Here is a 19,200-nt window from a genome sequence, read left to right on the forward strand (position 1 = left end):
AGTTGCATCGCCATCATCTTTACTCATCATTTTCTCAACTTTTCATCTTTTTTCGTCATTTCAACATTATCTGGTAATTTCCTTTCTTACCTTTGTTCATTGTTTTTGATAAAAAAAATGCCAGACAGTGAGCAAACATCGTGAAGGCGAGCTTTTCGTTTGTTGATATTTGCTTGATGTTTGTCATGACAAGAATCGTTTCATTTCTTTTCATGTAAATTCTTTTTCAACAGATGAAACTCCAAATCCAAGATCCAAATGAAATTGTTTCAACTTGAGATTTGGGGAAATCCTGTTTTCGTTTTTGTTCAACTTTACTCGGCACGTTTATGCCATTTGTTGTGGCATATTGTGTTAAACCAATTTACCTTTATCATGGCCTTAGGTTGAGAATTCCAGATATTCGTCCATTTTACTGAGTTTCATTCCATTACCTAAAGAGTTATTGATTTTTCTTCCAAATCTTTTCAGCCTTTCAATGAAACGGTAAACATTATTTGATTTTAAGCTTTTCAATGTAAAAGTAAAGAAAAAGGTGAACGAAATTGTGGAAATTTATTGTGAATCAAACAAATTTTGTAATCAAATTAATGAGTGAAAAAGACGGAGAAATTAATTTCTCCTTTTTTTAAGCAATTTATTCCAATTCCAATTGGGATTGAAAATCCAATTTTATCCTTTACAATTGCATTAAAGACAAACATTATTTTGTTTTAACTTGAAGTTACTTAAGCAACAACAACCATTAAACCAATTGAGTTTTGCTTATAAACTAGCATTTGTTTTGCCATTTCATTTTCACTTTCAGTTAAAAGCAACTTCAAAGTCTAGACAATTTCAAATGTGACATTTTCAAGTTGATTGAAGTGTTTGATTGATCTTCATCAACCATTGACCAACGTTCATGAAGCAGCTGCTACAAACAACTTTTCATTGGTAAAATAACCAAACAAAATGGTTCCATTGGAAATTCTTGTTTTTCCAATTCGATTCAATTTCTTTGCTCACATAAATTTTTGCTTTACAATCGATCGCAATTTAATTACGTTAGGATTAAACAGACTTTATTTACCAAAGTTTCGTTTCTAAAAAGCACTAACGAAGTGCACTAAAACGATTTTTCATGAAAACAATCAAAGCCCAGAACTTGACACTTCTCAATGGATCATTTTGCCTAACATATTCTGAAGGGTTAATCTTTGCCAACACTTGAATGATGTCTTTAAACCTTGTCTGGTCTTTGGTTACCTTATTTGAATAGCTTTAGTTTAAGCATTTGGTTTAAGTAAAACTTGAAAAGCATGAAATGTTCATTTATTTTCGTCTGGTAAGCTTTATTAATTATACAATGAACGTTTGAAGATCGCGATTTAAAGTTGAACCCAAAGTTTAATGAAATGAGGTGAAGTAAAAAGTTTAATTACAATATGTTAAAAGATGAGAACTAATTGTTAATAGAATGCAAATGAGACCTGATGGAACCACTTTGAACAACCTCTAGTTCTCAATGTTATAATTACACTTAATTTAATTTTCATTGTTATCATGTTAATGATAGTCTACAATTGAAATTTGATAATTTAACCCTTAAAATGATTTAAAGAATTGAGGCGAAAAGAAAAGGTTTAGTTGTTCATTGAATTACCAAATTTGATATTGCCAGGAATCAAATTAAGTTGAACAAGCAAAGAAGACAAAAAAACCAGAGAAAAAGGTAAAAGTCGAAAAATGTTTCCTTTTTTTACAATTGAAGTAAAAGTCTTTTGCCTCTTTGAATAAGGCAATCAGCATAATTTTCAATCGTAAATGTTCAATCAATTTACCATGAAACATGATGATGGGTTCACATTATTGCCTAAGGTTGTCAAAAAAGGCAAAGCGAAATGGTTAACTTGAACATTGAAAGAAAGAAAAGTTCAACAATAAAAAAACATTTTTTCTCGGATTTTCTTTCATTCCATGTTAGAATTTTGGATTTACATGGAAAAAGATATTTACCTTTTGTTAACCATTGGAATGATAAAATAATGTAGATATTTTTATGCATATATTTGCATTGTTCCAAGCGCAAAAAGATAGTATTGAATTACATGGAATGGAAAGAATGACAATAAAAAGAATTAGGTTTTAGGGTATTTTTTCCGAGTTAATGTTTTCTTGCTCTAATTTTGTTTTCTTTACTCATTTTCAAACCAAAGTCAAGTTGATTCAGTGAAAAGGAGAGAGTTGAAGATTCTGATGAAGACGAATGAAAATGGTTGATGAATTTACAGAATGCGTCTCGAGAAGTTTCATCTTTCCCTCGATTTCTGAGCTTTTTTTTTGCTAAGCTTTCAAATGTTTCTCACAACATGAGATTGACGACTCAATAAGCTTCAATCCTCTTCTCAGGTAATGAGAGTGTCAGAGAGAGAGAGAGAGAAAGAGATGATTCTACCTGGATCGATGTATTGATCGAGTGGTTTGGAATAACTGTTGATGGAATCAACCTTTCAGTTTGAATATTTTTATTCTCATCTGATGATGTCATGGAATTCCTTTTTTTTATTCCTTTCCTTTTCATCCTTTCTCCTCACTGTTTCATCCATTTTTTTTTGCTCTTCATGTCAACCTTGTTATCACACAGTTATAAAGAGGTCTCCACTTTTCTCCAGGTAAATTAACCTTCAAGGCAAGAGAATCAGCAAAATAAAACTTAATTGTCAACAAAATATTACTCAATGAATAATCTGAGAGATTTTCCTATTTCATCTGAAAAACATTAGTTTTTTGTACCTTTTAATCATTTCGCATTTCCACTGACAACCATTTAAACCCATAATAAAATTACCTTTTCTGTTGTTTATTTGTTTGTTTTACCAAGTAATTAACATCTTAATAAATGAATAATTACTTTTTTTGCCAGATTTTCCAATTACGCTTACCTTGCATTAAAAGGCAAAAGTCACATTCATGTCTAAAACAGAGGAAAAATGTAGCAAAAAATTCATCAAAATATCGATTTTCACATTTCATCTCTTGATGTTTCATTTGTTTTGTCACCAAAAACAACGTCGTAAATTAATTTGAGAAAAGAGGCAAAAAAAGTATCTCAAGATGAAATAATGTCAAATGATGCTAAGGTAATGATGATGCTAATCTTTCGATTTGCACTTTCCATGGATTTCCTCTTGTTCATCCTTTTATCTTCTTCAGCATTTTGATTCAAAATCGATAAAACATTTTCTCTCGATTCTCTTTTCTCATCATTATCCTTTTGGCTCACTTTTTATCAACTTGTTGCTTTCAAAATCCATTTAGTTTCATCCGTGATTATCATGATTCAAATGATAATGGAATTAACTCGCTTTCTTTTGTATTAATTCAACTTGTTGCTTGTCAACAAATGACTTTCACTTTAATAATTCAAATGATTGCCAGATTCATGATCACTGAAACACTGAAATACTGTCTGACAGAAGTTGAAAATGTTCTCAATTTTGATTGATTAAATTGTACATTTACATTGGATGAATATTTTTGTCGACTTTTGTTTTTGCCAACTTCAACATTCGACTTTGTTAACCAGTTTGGAACCAAAAATAAACTCAAATTGATATTGTTACCAGATCTTTTTAATCAGTTTATTCTTGGTTTTTACTTTCATTCTCGGCGTCATCATCATTATCATCACAATAATCATCATTATACTCATCACCATGTCCATCAAGAGTAACAATAAAGCCACTTTGAAAGTCTCTTTTTTTCTCCTCATTTTGGTTTATTCCTTGCATTTGAAATAGGAAAATCCATTAAATCGTTTTTCAGGTAAATGTTATCATGTTGTTTACCAACCATCCTAATGACATCCGTAACATCTTATTAGGTGTTCAGGTAAATAATGAGAGTTTTTATTAGCTTAACTTTCAATGATATTTTGGCAAAAGAAAAATCTTTCTATTATTAATGGCTAAGAGTATTAACATGGAAATGTTGGAAAAACAAAATTTTCATTCAACTTCATATTTTGATTCGGACTTTCATGGAAACCGAAATTTCTTGCAAATCGAAATTCATTTTCATTTCTTCACTGAAGCAACGATTAGTTTAATTGTTGATGTATTGAATGATGAATTGCAAGAAAAGTATAAATTAAATCAAAATTATTTATCTCTCAATTTAGTGAAAATAGAAATGAAGATAATTTTTTTCCCCGAAAATCGAAAATCTTTTTTTCAGAATTCTCAACGAGTCTGGTGATTTTCTGTGAATCTTTCATTGTTATTTGTTTGATTGAGACAAGAGGATTAATGCATTTAAGGAATTAATTTCATTTTATTTGTTTATCATTTGGCTTAAGAACTGAATCATTCAATTATTCATTTTGAATATTTCAAAAGTTCTGTTGATTTTTTTTGTTGATTCAAATTGAATCAATTGTGCAAATAAACGAAATGAAAATTTGTCGAGTTTAGATTTTGATAAATTATAATACCATGAAATTGTTGACCTTGAAAGTGAATTCTGTACTGAAAGGTAAAGCTTTGCAAGAAATTTATCATGAAAATATCAATATATTGAAATGAAAATGTTATTTCAAGATTTGATTTTATTCCATTACTGGATTGGTTGAAAGGTTTAGAATAACTTTGAATGTCTCAGAACTTGGAATAACTAATAATTCCAGTTTTTACATCTCGTTTATTCTCGTCTGGCTCATGCTGTAAGCATTTGTTGAACCATGATTGGGTAAATGCAATCAAAGTGAATGAAACTTGGGCAAAGAATATTATTTTGCTTTTTGTTTCTAAACAACAATACATTTAATAATAATGATGATATAATGCTGATGATGATGAACCAGATGCTTGTTATTATTGAGATAAGATAAACCTTTGTGCTCAGAAAGCTGTGCAATGTAAAAAAAGTAATGTAACAGTTATGATAATTAGACCAAAAAATCGTAATGATGGTAATGATATGAAGAATAAGGGAAACTTCATTTCCTATTATCATGATATAGTATTAATGCATGATAAAATGATTTTGGGTTGATTCATGTTATTATGTTTTTTTCATTACAAAAGTGCAAAAAAGCAAAAATATGAAAATGCAAAACTATCATTATTATAAGCTGCATGTAAAAATTGACATACGCAAACATTTGAACATGTTCTGACATTCCATGAATTTTCATCGAATCTCAATGATTTTTAATTAACACATAGAAATAATAAAAAATTCGATTTTTCATGCTTAGCTGTTATTTAATAGCATTTAACATAGAAAATGAGCTACGAGTACTGTTTGAAGGTAAAATAACCTTTAAAGTGACCTTTAATGACAAAATAATTTAAGCAAAATAATTTTGACTGCCTATTAACTTGTTACTGATAAATTACTGTTAAAGGACGGTTACAATCAATTTCAGGTTACGGTTACATTCATACAAGGAAGTTACTATCAATTTGTCGTTTATCAAAATGTTCAAGGTCGATTTTTTATTTAATAATAAATCAATTTAGGCAAAATGATCCTTGGATTTCAACTAACGCTGTAGTCTAAAAATGGTGCCAAAGTGTCTAGTCTATGAGGAGATATAACTAGAAAACCGTTTGGTTGCAAACTTTTTAGGTTGCATCTTATAAAAATATAAAACAAAAGAAATACATAAATGCATCAGCACATGGCTTAGTGTTTCACCTTTGGATCTGGAAAATCTCTTTTAACATGGCCCTTACTTAAAATTTCATGACAATGAGATACTTCGTTATTATCATTAAAAAAAGTTAGTGAGTTAACTTAGTGTTAATGATCGAGGATTAAATGGTTTTATTAAGGCTTCCAACATACATTAATCAATTATTATAAAATCTCTATTATTATCAACTACTTTGATTGAGCCAATAGTAACTCTATGTATTGCCCATTTGTCCATGACGTTGAAATATCGATTCCCTTCATCGCCGCCCGAGTGTCGAGGTTGGGCTTTTGTATGTAGAACAAAATTTGTTTTTGATAAGGTCTAGGAATCTTTGGTAGTCGGTCATTGTGAAAGTCTCGGTCCCTGTTTGACTAATTTGACACTTTTGTGCCTCTTTGACAGATACTAGTTGTACAATCAATTAACGTTTATCACTATGTTTAAGGTCGATTTTTTATTTAATACTGAATCAATACACCGGGCGTTTTTTTCATTTTACGCTTTCATGCAGGCATAAGGCACGAACCGTTAGTACTACATAACTCAGACTTGAACCATGAGATCATACAGATTGAACAATCATAAGTTCTAATGCTCAAAGTTATTCAAGGTCAATTCTTTATTTGACCTCTAACTGACATTGGATTATCTTAGTCACATATTCGTAACTCTTACCATTGCTAAGATAAACGATTTTTTTCGAAATGCGAATAAATAACTGTATGGTATGGAATCATGCATATCCTTTAGCAAGTATGAGTTGTGAACATGTGACTGACATAATCGGTCAAAAGATTTTTGCGATTTCAGAAAATGTCCCTCCAATGTCAATTAGAGGTCAAATAAAGAATTAACCTTGAATAACCTTGAGCGTTGGAACTGATGATTGTTCAATCTGCATGATCTCATGGTTCAAGTCTGAGGGATGTAGCATTAAAGGTTCGTGAGTTATACCTGCATGAAGGCGTAAAATGAAAAAAAGCCCTGTATGCAAAATGATTCTTATATTTCAACATTTCAAAATGTGTCAATAATGACTAGTTCGAAAAGATTTTGAGAACAAATCAAACTTGACAATTGATTATCACAATTATTTTTCATGGTTCAATCTTGATGAGGCATCCAACAAGCCTCAATATTCAAAGGAAAACGTGAAATTATTGGGAATCCCAAGAACTCGGCAGGAAAAATATTGAACATTCAAAGTGATTCAAGTTGAATGTTGAACAGCAATTATCACAAAACATCTCAACAAATGATAATTTTTGTTCTCCCTTCCAATTAAACTTTTATTCACGCTCAAATAAAATAAAGTAAAATGCGACTAAAGTGAAATAAACTAAAATGATTTCAATGTAATGAGTTGAAAAGGTAAAGTTAAAGAGTTTAATGTAATTTGTAAGACAAAAAGCACACAATTTAAGGGTTGACAGGTTGATCATTTAAAAGTGATGATGATGTTAAAGGTGATAACGGTGAACTGGAAATCGGTAACTTGTAATGATTACAATAATGATGAATATAATGACGATGCTGAGAGCAATAAAAGTGTGTTATTATTGATTATGATTAAATGGAATGGTAAATTGATTCATTTTAGGTTCCTTTTGCTGCAAAGACTTTATTTTTTTCGTGAATTATGAACAATGATAATCAAAGCAAGAAGCCAAGTGTGAAATTTGATTGATCATTAGTGATTTAATTGAAAGCAAGTTGATGAAAAGGTTTCAATTATTGCGATTCAATCTCATTAAAAGTGTGATAAAAAACATGACTTTATTGATTCCATGTTTGGTCAATGAGCTTTTGCCTTTCATGATTTATGATTAAATTGAGCCTTTTAATTTAAGCCTTTTCCTTTCAACCATTCAAGTTAATTGAACAAACATTTTCTCTTTTCGTTCCATGATTCAGATAGCGGAAGCTTTATTATTCTTACACTATTCTTGTAAAATAATTCACCGAAACATTTGCCCACAATCTGTGATAATCAATAAGAAAGGGACCTGGAAATTGGCCGGATTCGAGTTTACTGAACGATGTGGTGATAACGATATCATGGTGAGAAAAGAATTTCATTTTTCTCAATTTTCCACAATCTTTTCAGTTTCCAGAGCACTTACTACAGAAGATGAATTTGAATAAATATTCTTGAGTAATGTTTCAAGAGATGAATCTTTGAATTGGTAAACTCTTGCAAACAAAAGTCTTGTCAGAACTTTTTTTCAGATTTTTCCAGTTCTATTCATTTAAATCTTTCTAAATCCTTGAGAGATTAAATGACAAAAGCTTTTGAAACTGGAAAATTGTGTTGATTGACATGAATATCAGGGAAGAGTTTTAAAAGAGATTTCATGATGAATTTTGCATTCTTGCAGATGCCAATAGGATGTCAACCATTTACCAGTAAACTACCAAAATCGGCTCAACCTGATCTCGATTTCATGGCACCCGAAGTTCAAAATCAATCATGCTGTAGTCCACAGAGTGATATGTTTTCATTTGGTATTCTTATATGCACTCTCTACAATAAAGGTCGATCTCCGTTGGAGTCCAACCTTTCCGTTGTCCAATATAATCGTAAAATTGAATTGGTAAGAATTGTTTAACATTTCAAATTGAACATTAACCAAAATGTCAACCCATGGAAGCGAGTAGAAGAAGAAAAAAACTGTCAAACTCTTTTTGTCTTTATTCATTTTCTCAGTCAACCTTTAACTGAATCTTCATGTTTTCTGACAAATTTTCCTCTCAATATGATTGAAAAGTGTAAAAATATTTTCTCTCCAAAAGGCTTCCAATTGAATGATGAAATTATTCAGGGAAACAAAAACAAAAAGCGAGTCAACTTTAAACACTGTGATAAGTAGAGTAATAACTTGTAAAACATTTTCTGTTTTGGTTCATCTCTTTTGTAAACAACATTTTACCTGGAAAACATGAGCTTAAAACTAAAGCTACACCGTATTTCACATAATCTTGCACTTTACCCTTGAACTGATTGATTGATCTCATGAATACAGAAACTCTTTTTTTTCTCCCTCAACTTTCCATCTCGAGTGTAAAGAATGAAATTATCAACTTTTCCAAAAGTACATTGAATTCAGTCAAAATTGACACTTGCGATTAGCATAAAGCAAGGAATAGCAAAAGTTGATAAAAACTGTCAAGAATCTTTTTTCTGTTTTCCTTTCATTTTTTGACTTTAAACTTGAAGTAATCAAAACTTATCAAGCAATAAATGTACAAACGAGATTCATTTGAATCTCAATTTCACCAAATTACTCTTTCAATCGCTTCTTTTACTAACCGTTTGTTCAAGTCAATTTAGTCTTGAAATGAAATCTTTTTAAACATTCAATGATGGCCAATGATGGCCAATGTTTTGTTCAATTTGATCAACTTATTGTTCAATTGACCTTACAATTGAAGATCTTTTCTTGTTCCATTCATTCATTCAAATTATCTCTTCTTTTCCAGCTTAGTCGCAATGCTGTTTCAATATTGGACAATCTTCCCACTGATTTACAATTACCTGTTCAAGGTTTGTTAGACTTAGAACCCAGACGAAGACCAACTTCTCAACAATTTTCAATGGTTTGTTCATTTAAATTGCATTCCCAGGAAATGTTTTCAACATTGTTCAACTTATTCACTTTTCAGGTAAAATACCTTATGGATCCATGTATTCATGCCCTGCAATATCTTGATGTTATCCAAATGAAAGACTCGGCCCACAAGTCAACCTTTTATTTCAACCTTAAAGAGATTCTCCCAAATATTCCAAAGGTAAATATCCATCAATATCAATCCATTTTAATAACCATTGAGTTGACTTTTTTCAAGTCATTTTACTGTTCATAAAATGACTTCACAAAAAACAAAATTTTCTGAACTTTTCCTTCTTCCAATGACAATGAAAAGTAGTCTAATGTCTAAGGTTCATTTTGTTCATCAAAATCTGTTGATATTCACATTTATTGATTGACGAATTTAGGTTTTCACATTTATTTGGTTTATCAAAACATTAACCAATAACATTGAAATGTGGTTCAACTTGTCAACAATGAGTCTAATGATACGATTACTGACTTGATAAGATAACTCCCACTCGATTCCATGTCTACAAATGTTGCTATTTTTGTCTCTTAATCCACCCACTTTCATGTGTAATTGAAATAGATTTTCATTTGGCAATACTAATTGCTATAAATATTTGCTGTCTATTGAAGTGAATAAAAAAAGCGGAACCAGATTAACATTTCAGACTTGGAGCTAAAGAGAGTGTTTCTCATCAAAATATATCATTTGAATATTTTTACATTTTCAACCTTTCTTCCTCTTTAACGTTTACTCTTCTCATTGTGTTTATCAAGATAAATTGAGAAAATTGAGTTTTTTTTAAAATCTCAATGCAAATCTATTTATTATAACGTCATTATTCATTTATTTTGGTAAATGTTTCGAGTTGATTCAACTCTTGATTGAACCATTTGATCAATGCTAAAGATGAACCTTTTATACAACAAACATTAGTCTTCAAATTGAGTTATCCGTTTAACCAATTGTTGGAGTTAACGATAATAGCCAATTGAGGGCAACATTTTTTTTGCGTTAATACTTTCGATATTGAATGGAAATGTAAAAAGTTGATTCAATTTGATTCATTGATCATCAGTGAAATGCTCAAATGCTGATGCATTTATTCATTGAGAAATGAAAGTTGAACTAATTCTTTATATTGAATGATTCAACTAATGCTCTTTTAGGATTAATAATTGATGATAATTGTTATCACTTTTAATTGGCAAATTATTATTTGGCCAAATGGACAACCTTTAGATTACTCAAGTAATACTTCAAAGTGTGTAGTTAAAAGTGAAATATGATTCGTGTAATAGCCTTAAAGTGTCACAACTGTGGTTATTAGTGATGATAAATATTGGTCAAGGTTAGACTTACAGCGATTCCAGAGGCAGCATGTTTCACCATTATTATCATTATTACTGGAAAACATGAGAAGCCTTTTTATTTGAAAAAAACAAGTGTTTATCAAAATTGTTATCATAATCGAAAGACTCTATAAGTCCAAGTAAATGATAAAAATTACTCCCTGATCTTGACATTTGCAGACAATTTCCAGGGAGTTTTCGATGACCTTTCAGGCAATTTTCAATTTCACCCAATTTTCGAATAATTTTCAAGTTCTGTCTGGAAGTGTCAGCAAATTTCCAGGGATTCCATGATCATAAAACTCAGAACCATCAAAGAATTTTCAGAAGATTTTCGAGTTTTCGGGCAATGCTATAGCAAGGGAATCTCAAGAAGAATTTCAGGAAATTCGTCGTTTCAACTTCTGACAATATCAAGTTCATGTTAGAATATCTGAGAATTTCTATGAGTTTTCAGACAATTCTCTCCATTAGTTTGTAACGAAAACTAAAGAAAAGTAAATTTTGATGAAAATTAATATCAATGTAACTCGATAATGATTATGATATTTTTCCCTCCCAGTCAACTTTCTGTATAAAGAAGGACACCTTTACTGATACTTGACTCATGAAATGGTCTTTATCCAACAGTATCGAAATTTTCGATTGAATTTTTTCTCCATTTCCTGTTTTTCAATACTTTTCACCCAATGCTTATTAATGTCTAATTTAGCTCAACTCTTGACCATTATTTCACTTTTCACATTTTCTCAGTTGAGTTGTAATGGGCTCATATTTCCTGTTGTTGTCTTGCCATTGATTTGGTGTCGATGAAGGATAATGTTTAACCATGAATTTACTTTTCAATAATTGTCATTCCATTCGAGTTTTCGGTTCAACTTTTCGATATTTGAACATAAGCTGTTGATAAACTCGTTAAACATCAATAAAAAGCTGAAATAACTTGCCTTTATTGGCATCGTAAAGTTTAGTGAAAAATTGTTGAAATATATTCAGTTCGTGAGATTCATAAGAAGCAACAATAAAATATGTTCTCATGTAACGATATAAAAGTTATCATATTTTACATTCGTTATTGGACTCATTAATGTTTCGATTATCAATTAAGCAAAAGTAAAAGGTAAATCCAATTACAATGGCTTCACTTGTAATCAACTTAATTTAGAGTTAATTAAAATGTTTTTATTTCATGTTCAACAGTGAAACTTTATTTCCACTTCAATTTTCACCTAATTTAAATTGCTTTTTCCAATTTTTAGCTTTTTTCTTCTTCTTTTTGCTGCTTTTTCAAGACTGTTTATCTGCTTACAATTTGAACAAATAAATTTACTTTTCTCATTTCATTTGATTCAGTTTCATGTTTGTTTACCTTTTTTTATTTCATTCCCATTTTGCTCAACAGAAAATGTGGTTTACTCATATCTTACCTTCCATGGAAGCAGAATTTCAAAGCTCTGAAGTCTTGGCTGCAGCACTTCAACCTCTTTTACGGATGATTGAAGAGTCGACGGTTGAAGAGTATCAAAACATCATTTACCCAATAGTCAGGAATATATGTTTAATGCCTAAATCGGTTCAGGTAACCGCAAGATTAGTTTTAAATTCACTGTTAAGTCAATGATATCAAAGGAAAGTGACTTTATTAAATATTGATTTTTCTTCATTTCACAGGCAACTGTCACTCTATTGGAAAGCATGGACATTTTAATATCCAAAACTGCAAAATCCGATTTCAAACAAGACATTCTTCCAATGGTTTATAACGCATTTGAATCAGCAACTCCACAAATTCAGGTAACTCTTATTTGATTAAACATTACCATCTTAACCCATGGATTAGGCTTACATTTAATGACTGTTAAACCGACCAGTTTCGGCCTTTGATTGGCAAAAGATTTCCACAAAATTAACAAAATCTCAAAGAGAAATGTAAAACTCAACTCGACTTGGTAAATTAACTAGAAGACACAGTTGAAGATTTAGATGTTTAATTAACTGTCAGTGTTAACTGTTTTGAATCATTTATAACTCAAGTCTGTCCATTAGTGTTGATTCCAGAAAATCTGGCTTTTGTTTAACGTTTAGTCAAAAGTCATCAGAACCAAAGCATCCATTATTACTTTACTTGTCGTTTTACGTTGAAAATTGTGAAGATAAAAATCAGAAAACATGAAATTCTGAATGATCGACTTGTTGCTTTGCAATTGTTGCAAAGAAATTTGCAATTTCAACTGTAAGTTGGCTTGAAACGATCTCATCTCAACATGAAATGATGAACCTGAAAAGGCTGTTGCATTCCAAAGGCAATAGCAAAAGCTATAAACTTCACTTTAACATTACAATTGGTGGAAACCTTTTATTAACATTATTCCCTCTTTTCATCAATTAATTTACAGTGTGCTGCTCTTCATGCTGTCTCTTTGGTGATTGATGATCTTGATCAATACACAATTAGTAAAACAGTTCTACCTCGAGCAAAGTTCTTTTTTGAAGGAAATTCCAATATACAGGTAATAATACAAACAAATAATAATGATAAGTATTCACCTATTGAAGGTAATACAATAAATGGTAGGCATAAAAGTGTAGGAAGTCTTCAAACAAATGAGATAATTGTCTTTTCGCTCCAATTAATATCAAACCAAATGACTTTCCATTTGTTTTCCCACAAATCTCACATCAGATTTCATTTTATATCAACTCATTCTAGACACATTTAACCTCATCTCATCTATCAAATCCATTTTATTGAATAAAACTCATTAAAGATGATTAAAGATGCTCATTTGATCATATTTTACCTGCAAAGTCATTTGAGATGAAAATAGAATTGCAAAATTTTCACTTTTGCGAAATTTTCTGAAAGATGATTCTAACTAATCATTTCAATCATTTTGAGTCAAAATTTTGAGTGAAGGTCGAAAAATTTGAAGCCAAAAGAAGGTTCGAAATTGATGAAAAATTTCTTTTCTTTTTCACGTTTTCAACTCTTCTTGTTGAACCTTTTTCACCGCTAATTACTGGACAAGATTCAAGCCAATACCTTGAATTGTATTGAAAGAGTTTTGGATAATCTGGAAAAGACTGAAATTCTGGATGAAGTTCTTCCAATTTTAAGTAAAGCCAAGTTAACCGAACCAATTGTTCTAATGCCTGTTGTTCGTAAGTTACATTCACGTATTACATTTCATTTTCACCTTACCCTTGACCAACCTCAACCTTCAACAAATTCAATTGTAACCTGTGAAACTCAATCAGTTTGTTGATCAATAGAAGTGAAGTAAAAAGCAAAGTGAAACTTTCCTCTCAACTTGATAAAATAACTCAATCAGAATCATCTCGAGTAAATAATACAAGGAAAGGAGGAATAAAAAAGGTTCAATATTAACCTAAAAACAATTTTCTAGTTTTGTTAACAATAAAAAATGATAACAAAAAAGGTAAAGAAGAAAATTGGAAAAGATTTGAGTTTCCCTTTTTTCGAGTAAAAATTGGATAATTTTAACATGAAAACTCAAATTTTTTATTCAAAGGTCAACCTTTCAACTCTCAATCCAAATTGAACATTCAACTGTTGAGATCAGGTTACTTGAGATTATCGTGATTATTTGAACAATATTTGTTGCCTTTTCTGGTTCACTTGTACTTTAATCCATTGGAATTAATATAATTTGAAACTTGACAAAGAAACGCAAACTTGTTGACAAATGTTCCAAATGTCAATTGAAATTCATGGAATTACTATTTTCATCATTTCGCAGTTAATTTTAAACTTCAATTGACGACTTTGGGAGTTTTTTTCTCTGGATTCTCTGCTTTTCTCAATTTGTGTTTTAATTCAAACACATTTCCTATCTTGTTGAACATTATTAAATAACTTCCTTTGGAGATTAAATTCAATTTCAAAATGATAAAGTAAAAGTGAATAACTCTTGAATTACGAGTTCCTTCCGGATGAGAAGAAGAAGAAAACTATTCAATTGTGAGATTATGCATGTTCAAGATGATGTATAATGAGGAATGTAAAAAAGGCGAACTCGAATGTTGTCAAATTAAAGTTCATTTTGTATTTCAATGGTTTCAACGTTTATTCAGATTTTTCCTGTTTGCTCATTTCGATTGAAAAAATCATCAAACGGTTGCATGACAAAGATTAGGAATCAAAAGAAATCTATTTTATTGATGAGTCGATGCTTTAAGGATAATTATCGTTGAGAATTGGAAGAAAATATAGAAAATTGTTTTTCGAAAAAAATGAAATTCTATTGTTAATTAGTGCAGTAGAACCAGAATTGAATTGCAAGTTGATGAGAAAAGATGATTTCAATGCATTCCAATCAATCATTTTAATCTATTTTGTTGAATCTCAAAATGCAAATGAGTTTTTTATTCAATGAATTTTATTAATCCCTTGAATATCATTTTAATAAGTTGCATGGAAAGTTGAGAAATTATGAAATCCTTTTAATTGTTCTTTAATCAACAGGAATTTATAAGCGGATGATGAGTGACAAACGATATGGTTTAACTGTTAATCTTTTAGCGACCAAAGTATTACCTTCCCTGACTCCTGTGGTGGTTTCACCGACTCTTAAACTCGAAGAGGTAAGCATTTGACTCGATATGTTTGCCATTCAATTAACTCATTTTATCTCTAGTTTTCCCTGTTAGTCAAATTGTTACAAGAAATGCTGGAACATGTTGCTCGTAACCAGCGAAATAAACTAAAACTCGAACGTCTATCGATGCCGTCAAATGATGGGTAAGAATGAATATGAACATCTTTCTTTAATAAAGATAGCTTTTTAGTTGAGAGGAAACATCTTTTTTGAAGATTGAAGGAAATCTCGATTTCGTTTCGATTCTCGTTTCTCGATTGATTTAGTAATGAGATTTTGTTTTATTTGTTTCGCTTAGAAGAATGCAACTTCATCGTAATTTAGATCAACCCATTGGCTATCCTCATCGACCTCCTTGCCTTAGACTGGAAACTCGTCGAACCTCAATATCGGTTGACGATGTTGTCCGACGTACAACCTCTTCTGGAGCCTCCAGTCCTGACATTAATTTACTTCAGGTTCAAGGTAACCTTCCAGGTCGTCGTCATTCAGATAACACCATTCAACCTCCAAGGATATTGATTGCTCCCTCCAGTCCAACAGGTTCCGGTTCCATGTCAAGACGATCAAGCTTTGCCAATCTTCACTTTCGTCGTCATTCAAGTGCAAATCCAAACGATCCTAAATACAACCAATCAATTTTTTCTGCTTACAGTTTCAAGGTAACACTTTAATTCAGTGAAAATTATACCCAAGTTTCATTTTTAATCTCATAATAATCGTTTTAACTAGACAAATCAAATTATCTTAATCAACTTATTCTCAATTTTTCCTCAATATCGAGTTAATAAACACGTTAAAGCTAATTAAGACAGAAAATCGGGTTTCATCACAATCTCAATGAAATTGAAACAAAGTTATTTTCAGGTTAAATTGAAACAATCTTTTACTGAAACGTGTTTCCCTGTTTTCCAAGTAAATCGCAAAGAAAAATCTTGGAATCTTAAGTTATGACATTATTCTAGTTTACTTCATTCAACTATTTTCTCTGATAATTATAATCGAATCAGGACTTTAGTCAATTTATCTTAAGTTTCGTCAACTTTTCTATCAATAGAAGTTCATTTTTAGCTCAATCTTTCTGCACGCAAGTTTTATCAACATTTCATCAAATCCAAGTTAACCTTTTCAAGCCAATATCGAGCACTAAATTCAACCATTTTAAGAAAATTGTTGAATCTTAAAAAATCTTGAAACCTGAAATCTTTATTTAAATTGTCAAGTTGAGAAAAGAGGAAAGAATCGGATTTAGATTTCAGATTATTGATGAAATTTGATTGTTATACAAATTTTTGGATTAGTTGAGTTAATTTTTCCTCTTCTATTGAAAAATTTCCTCTTAAACTTTTGAACATTTGAAGATGAAACTTTCTTTTTCTATACATTTCCATGAAAAGATGTGAACCAATTTCTAGAGATCTTCATTCTTCTTTTCTGTCCTTTTCTCATACGAATAACATGAAAATGATGTTGAATTCTGTTTCCTTTTATTCACCTATTCTTTACTCAGCCTTCCCAAGGGATTGACTTTTTCATTCCAAGTTTATCAAATGCAAATCGAAGTCCCAATCACCAATCATCTTCACCAGTTGGTGGTCGTCGTTATTCAACTGCAGCAGTTTTCAATCAAGGAACCAACTCGACACCTTCAAGTCTCCTTCAAACACTCGGCTCTGGTATGGTAAGTAATCAAAGCCAAACCCAAATAAACATTAAAAAGATGAAAATTAATACCAATTTATAATTAACTTAACAGCAACAACTTTTTGGTAAATAAAGCTCTCAATACATTTGGATTATTTGATATATTTCCAGCAACTTGAACAATTGCTTATTAAAACTTGATCAACTCCTAGTCCCAATGAAGCTCACTGGAGGACAAAATGCGGCCAATTTCAATTGTTGATCAAGAAGGCAAAGCGAGAAAAGTTTAATTACAATTTTCTTCTTCTTCATCTTCTTCTTGGCTAACCTGGCATCAATTAACATTTTAAAGGTAAACCTGGAAATGGTCAACATGGTCAACAAGAGCTCACTTGAAGCAACGAAGCAACACATTAATTAACTTCTTAACCATTTAATAATAATTTATTCAAATTATGTTGTTATATACATAAATATTATTGCTCCTGGTTTATTGACTAAAGGAGTAAAGTTGAAAAAAAGTGAGAAAACATCTCAACTAATCAAGGCAATTATATTTAATCAAAATCTAATTAACATTGAGCTAATCTAAAGTTAGATTTATCATTAACTTTTTAATCAACGTTAATCCAACAGTAAATTGTTTCTTAATATGCAATTCATCAAGAGCTATTAGATGATCAACACTTTAACTTGTAAATTTTTGCTTTGCTTTTACAACAAAACTTCAACATTAAGTAACCAGATTTTGGGTTTGATTTGGGTTTAACCTCAACCCATTTGATTAAATGTTGAGTCAACTTTTCTGGTTTAACTTCAAGACTTTTAGATCAATTTAAATTGTAGTTAGAATTCAATTAATGATCAGCACTTTGATTTATCTCATTTTTCCCTGTCATCTTTAACCATTCCTCATGAACATTCCATGATCAGGTGAAATCAATTTTGTTGATTAAATCCTGTCTATTCTTGGATCCATTTACCTCATAAACCAGGTTAATAATGATGATATTTTTTTGCTGTTCCTTGAGCAAAGAAAGAAAAAAAATGATGAAAAAGATTGAACTTCATATTCATTTCCATTGGAATCCTATTCATTTTTCCATCTTTCCATCATCATGATCATCAAGATCACTATTTAAGCTCTCGATATATATACATAAATAGAAATATAAATATTAAGAAATGAGAAGAAGCAAAATTATTATTATACAATGATAAATATTATTATCTGTTCAGATGATGATGAATTCAGTGAAGCTGAAACAATTATTGTTACTATGGGAACATATATATATATAAATGAGTAAAATTCATTTCTTTTTTTTTGATGAAACATGATTTTACCTGGAAAATGTTGTGTTGTTTGAAAAATTGTTTTCCTCTTTATTTTGACCCATTTAAATGATTACTCTTTGTTATTGAACAGCAAACATTTAAATCATCAGCATCACTGTGATGCATATTAACTTGATCATCTTCATTGCCATAATCAGTTGATTACTTGGCTTTAATAAGGCTTTAATTTTTGGCTCTGCTCTCATGTAAATTCATGAGTTTCACTGGAAATATAAAAGCAAATGAAGCTAAAATGTTTTTATGTTATAACTTGTTGTTGTCACTTGAAAAGACTGTATTAACTGCATTTGAATGTAACATAAAAATAAATGTATCATTAATATAAATATTGGTAATTATTATTATAAAGTGACAATGATTGATGGCTTGTAATAAAATATATTATTAAACATTATAGTCCATGGTTTATTATAATAAATTGACAAATCAATTTGATTGCTTTATCCATTCGAAATCGACAACATAATTTATGGTTGTAACCAGTTGCTCATGAGGTAAGTTGACGGGTTGAAAGAAACATCTTTTGGGTTCTCTGGTTTTGTCTGGGTTCACTTTGGTCTTTTCTGGTTTCCTCCATATTATTGTCTCTTGGTTAAGTTGGGTTTTGGTATAAACTTGACTAATTTATATTTAAAGTAACCAATTAAAGGAAACATGTGTTGTGATTTAGATGAAACAATGAATCTCAATTAATCGTCTGGTAAAAGTGAGCATGAAAAATACGTTGAACTGGTGAGTCTTGATTGCCTGGCTAAAAATGTAATGTAAGATGAATCACAATCTTCATTAATGATATAACAGGGTAAAGATTTATCTAACGGTTGGAAGTAAATAGAGAAAGGCAAACAAAATGGTTGCCTTGTGATAACTGAAGACGATGGTTGATGTTTATGTTGTTTTTGCAGGCGATAGTGTAATGTTGACTTTGGTGGTTATTTCGTTG

At 30.5% G+C, this 19,200-nt stretch overlaps 1 protein-coding gene across 2 annotated transcripts in view; it reads left to right on the forward strand.

Moving 5' to 3' along the window:
• Positions 1-18,651, forward strand: part of LOC107369275 (SCY1-like protein 2) — a 32,714-nt gene extending 14,063 nt beyond the window's left edge. Inside the window, exons 3-15 of one of the 2 annotated variants that reach the window (XM_015937231.3) lie at positions 7,598-7,744; positions 8,062-8,277; positions 9,164-9,280; positions 9,347-9,472; positions 12,038-12,214; positions 12,307-12,429; positions 13,032-13,145; positions 13,665-13,797; positions 15,122-15,240; positions 15,294-15,397; positions 15,553-15,916; positions 16,765-16,935; positions 17,011-18,651. In XM_015937231.3, the coding sequence (XP_015792717.1) occupies positions 7,598-7,744; positions 8,062-8,277; positions 9,164-9,280; positions 9,347-9,472; positions 12,038-12,214; positions 12,307-12,429; positions 13,032-13,145; positions 13,665-13,797; positions 15,122-15,240; positions 15,294-15,397; positions 15,553-15,916; positions 16,765-16,935; positions 17,011-17,031 (1,932 nt within the window). In that variant the 3' untranslated portion in view covers positions 17,032-18,651. The remainder of the gene's footprint in view (positions 1-7,597; positions 7,745-8,061; positions 8,278-9,163; positions 9,281-9,346; positions 9,473-12,037; positions 12,215-12,306; positions 12,430-13,031; positions 13,146-13,664; positions 13,798-15,121; positions 15,241-15,293; positions 15,398-15,552; positions 15,917-16,764; positions 16,936-17,010) is intronic. The other variant, XM_015937232.3, reaches the window with a different exon arrangement.
• Positions 18,652-19,200: the final 549 nt, after the last annotated feature.

Source organism: Tetranychus urticae, chromosome 3 (assembly GCF_039701765.1).
Source record: "Tetranychus urticae isolate SD_2017Ah chromosome 3, NJAU_TeUrti_SD_1.0, whole genome shotgun sequence".
NCBI lineage: Eukaryota > Metazoa > Arthropoda > Arachnida > Trombidiformes > Tetranychidae > Tetranychus > Tetranychus urticae.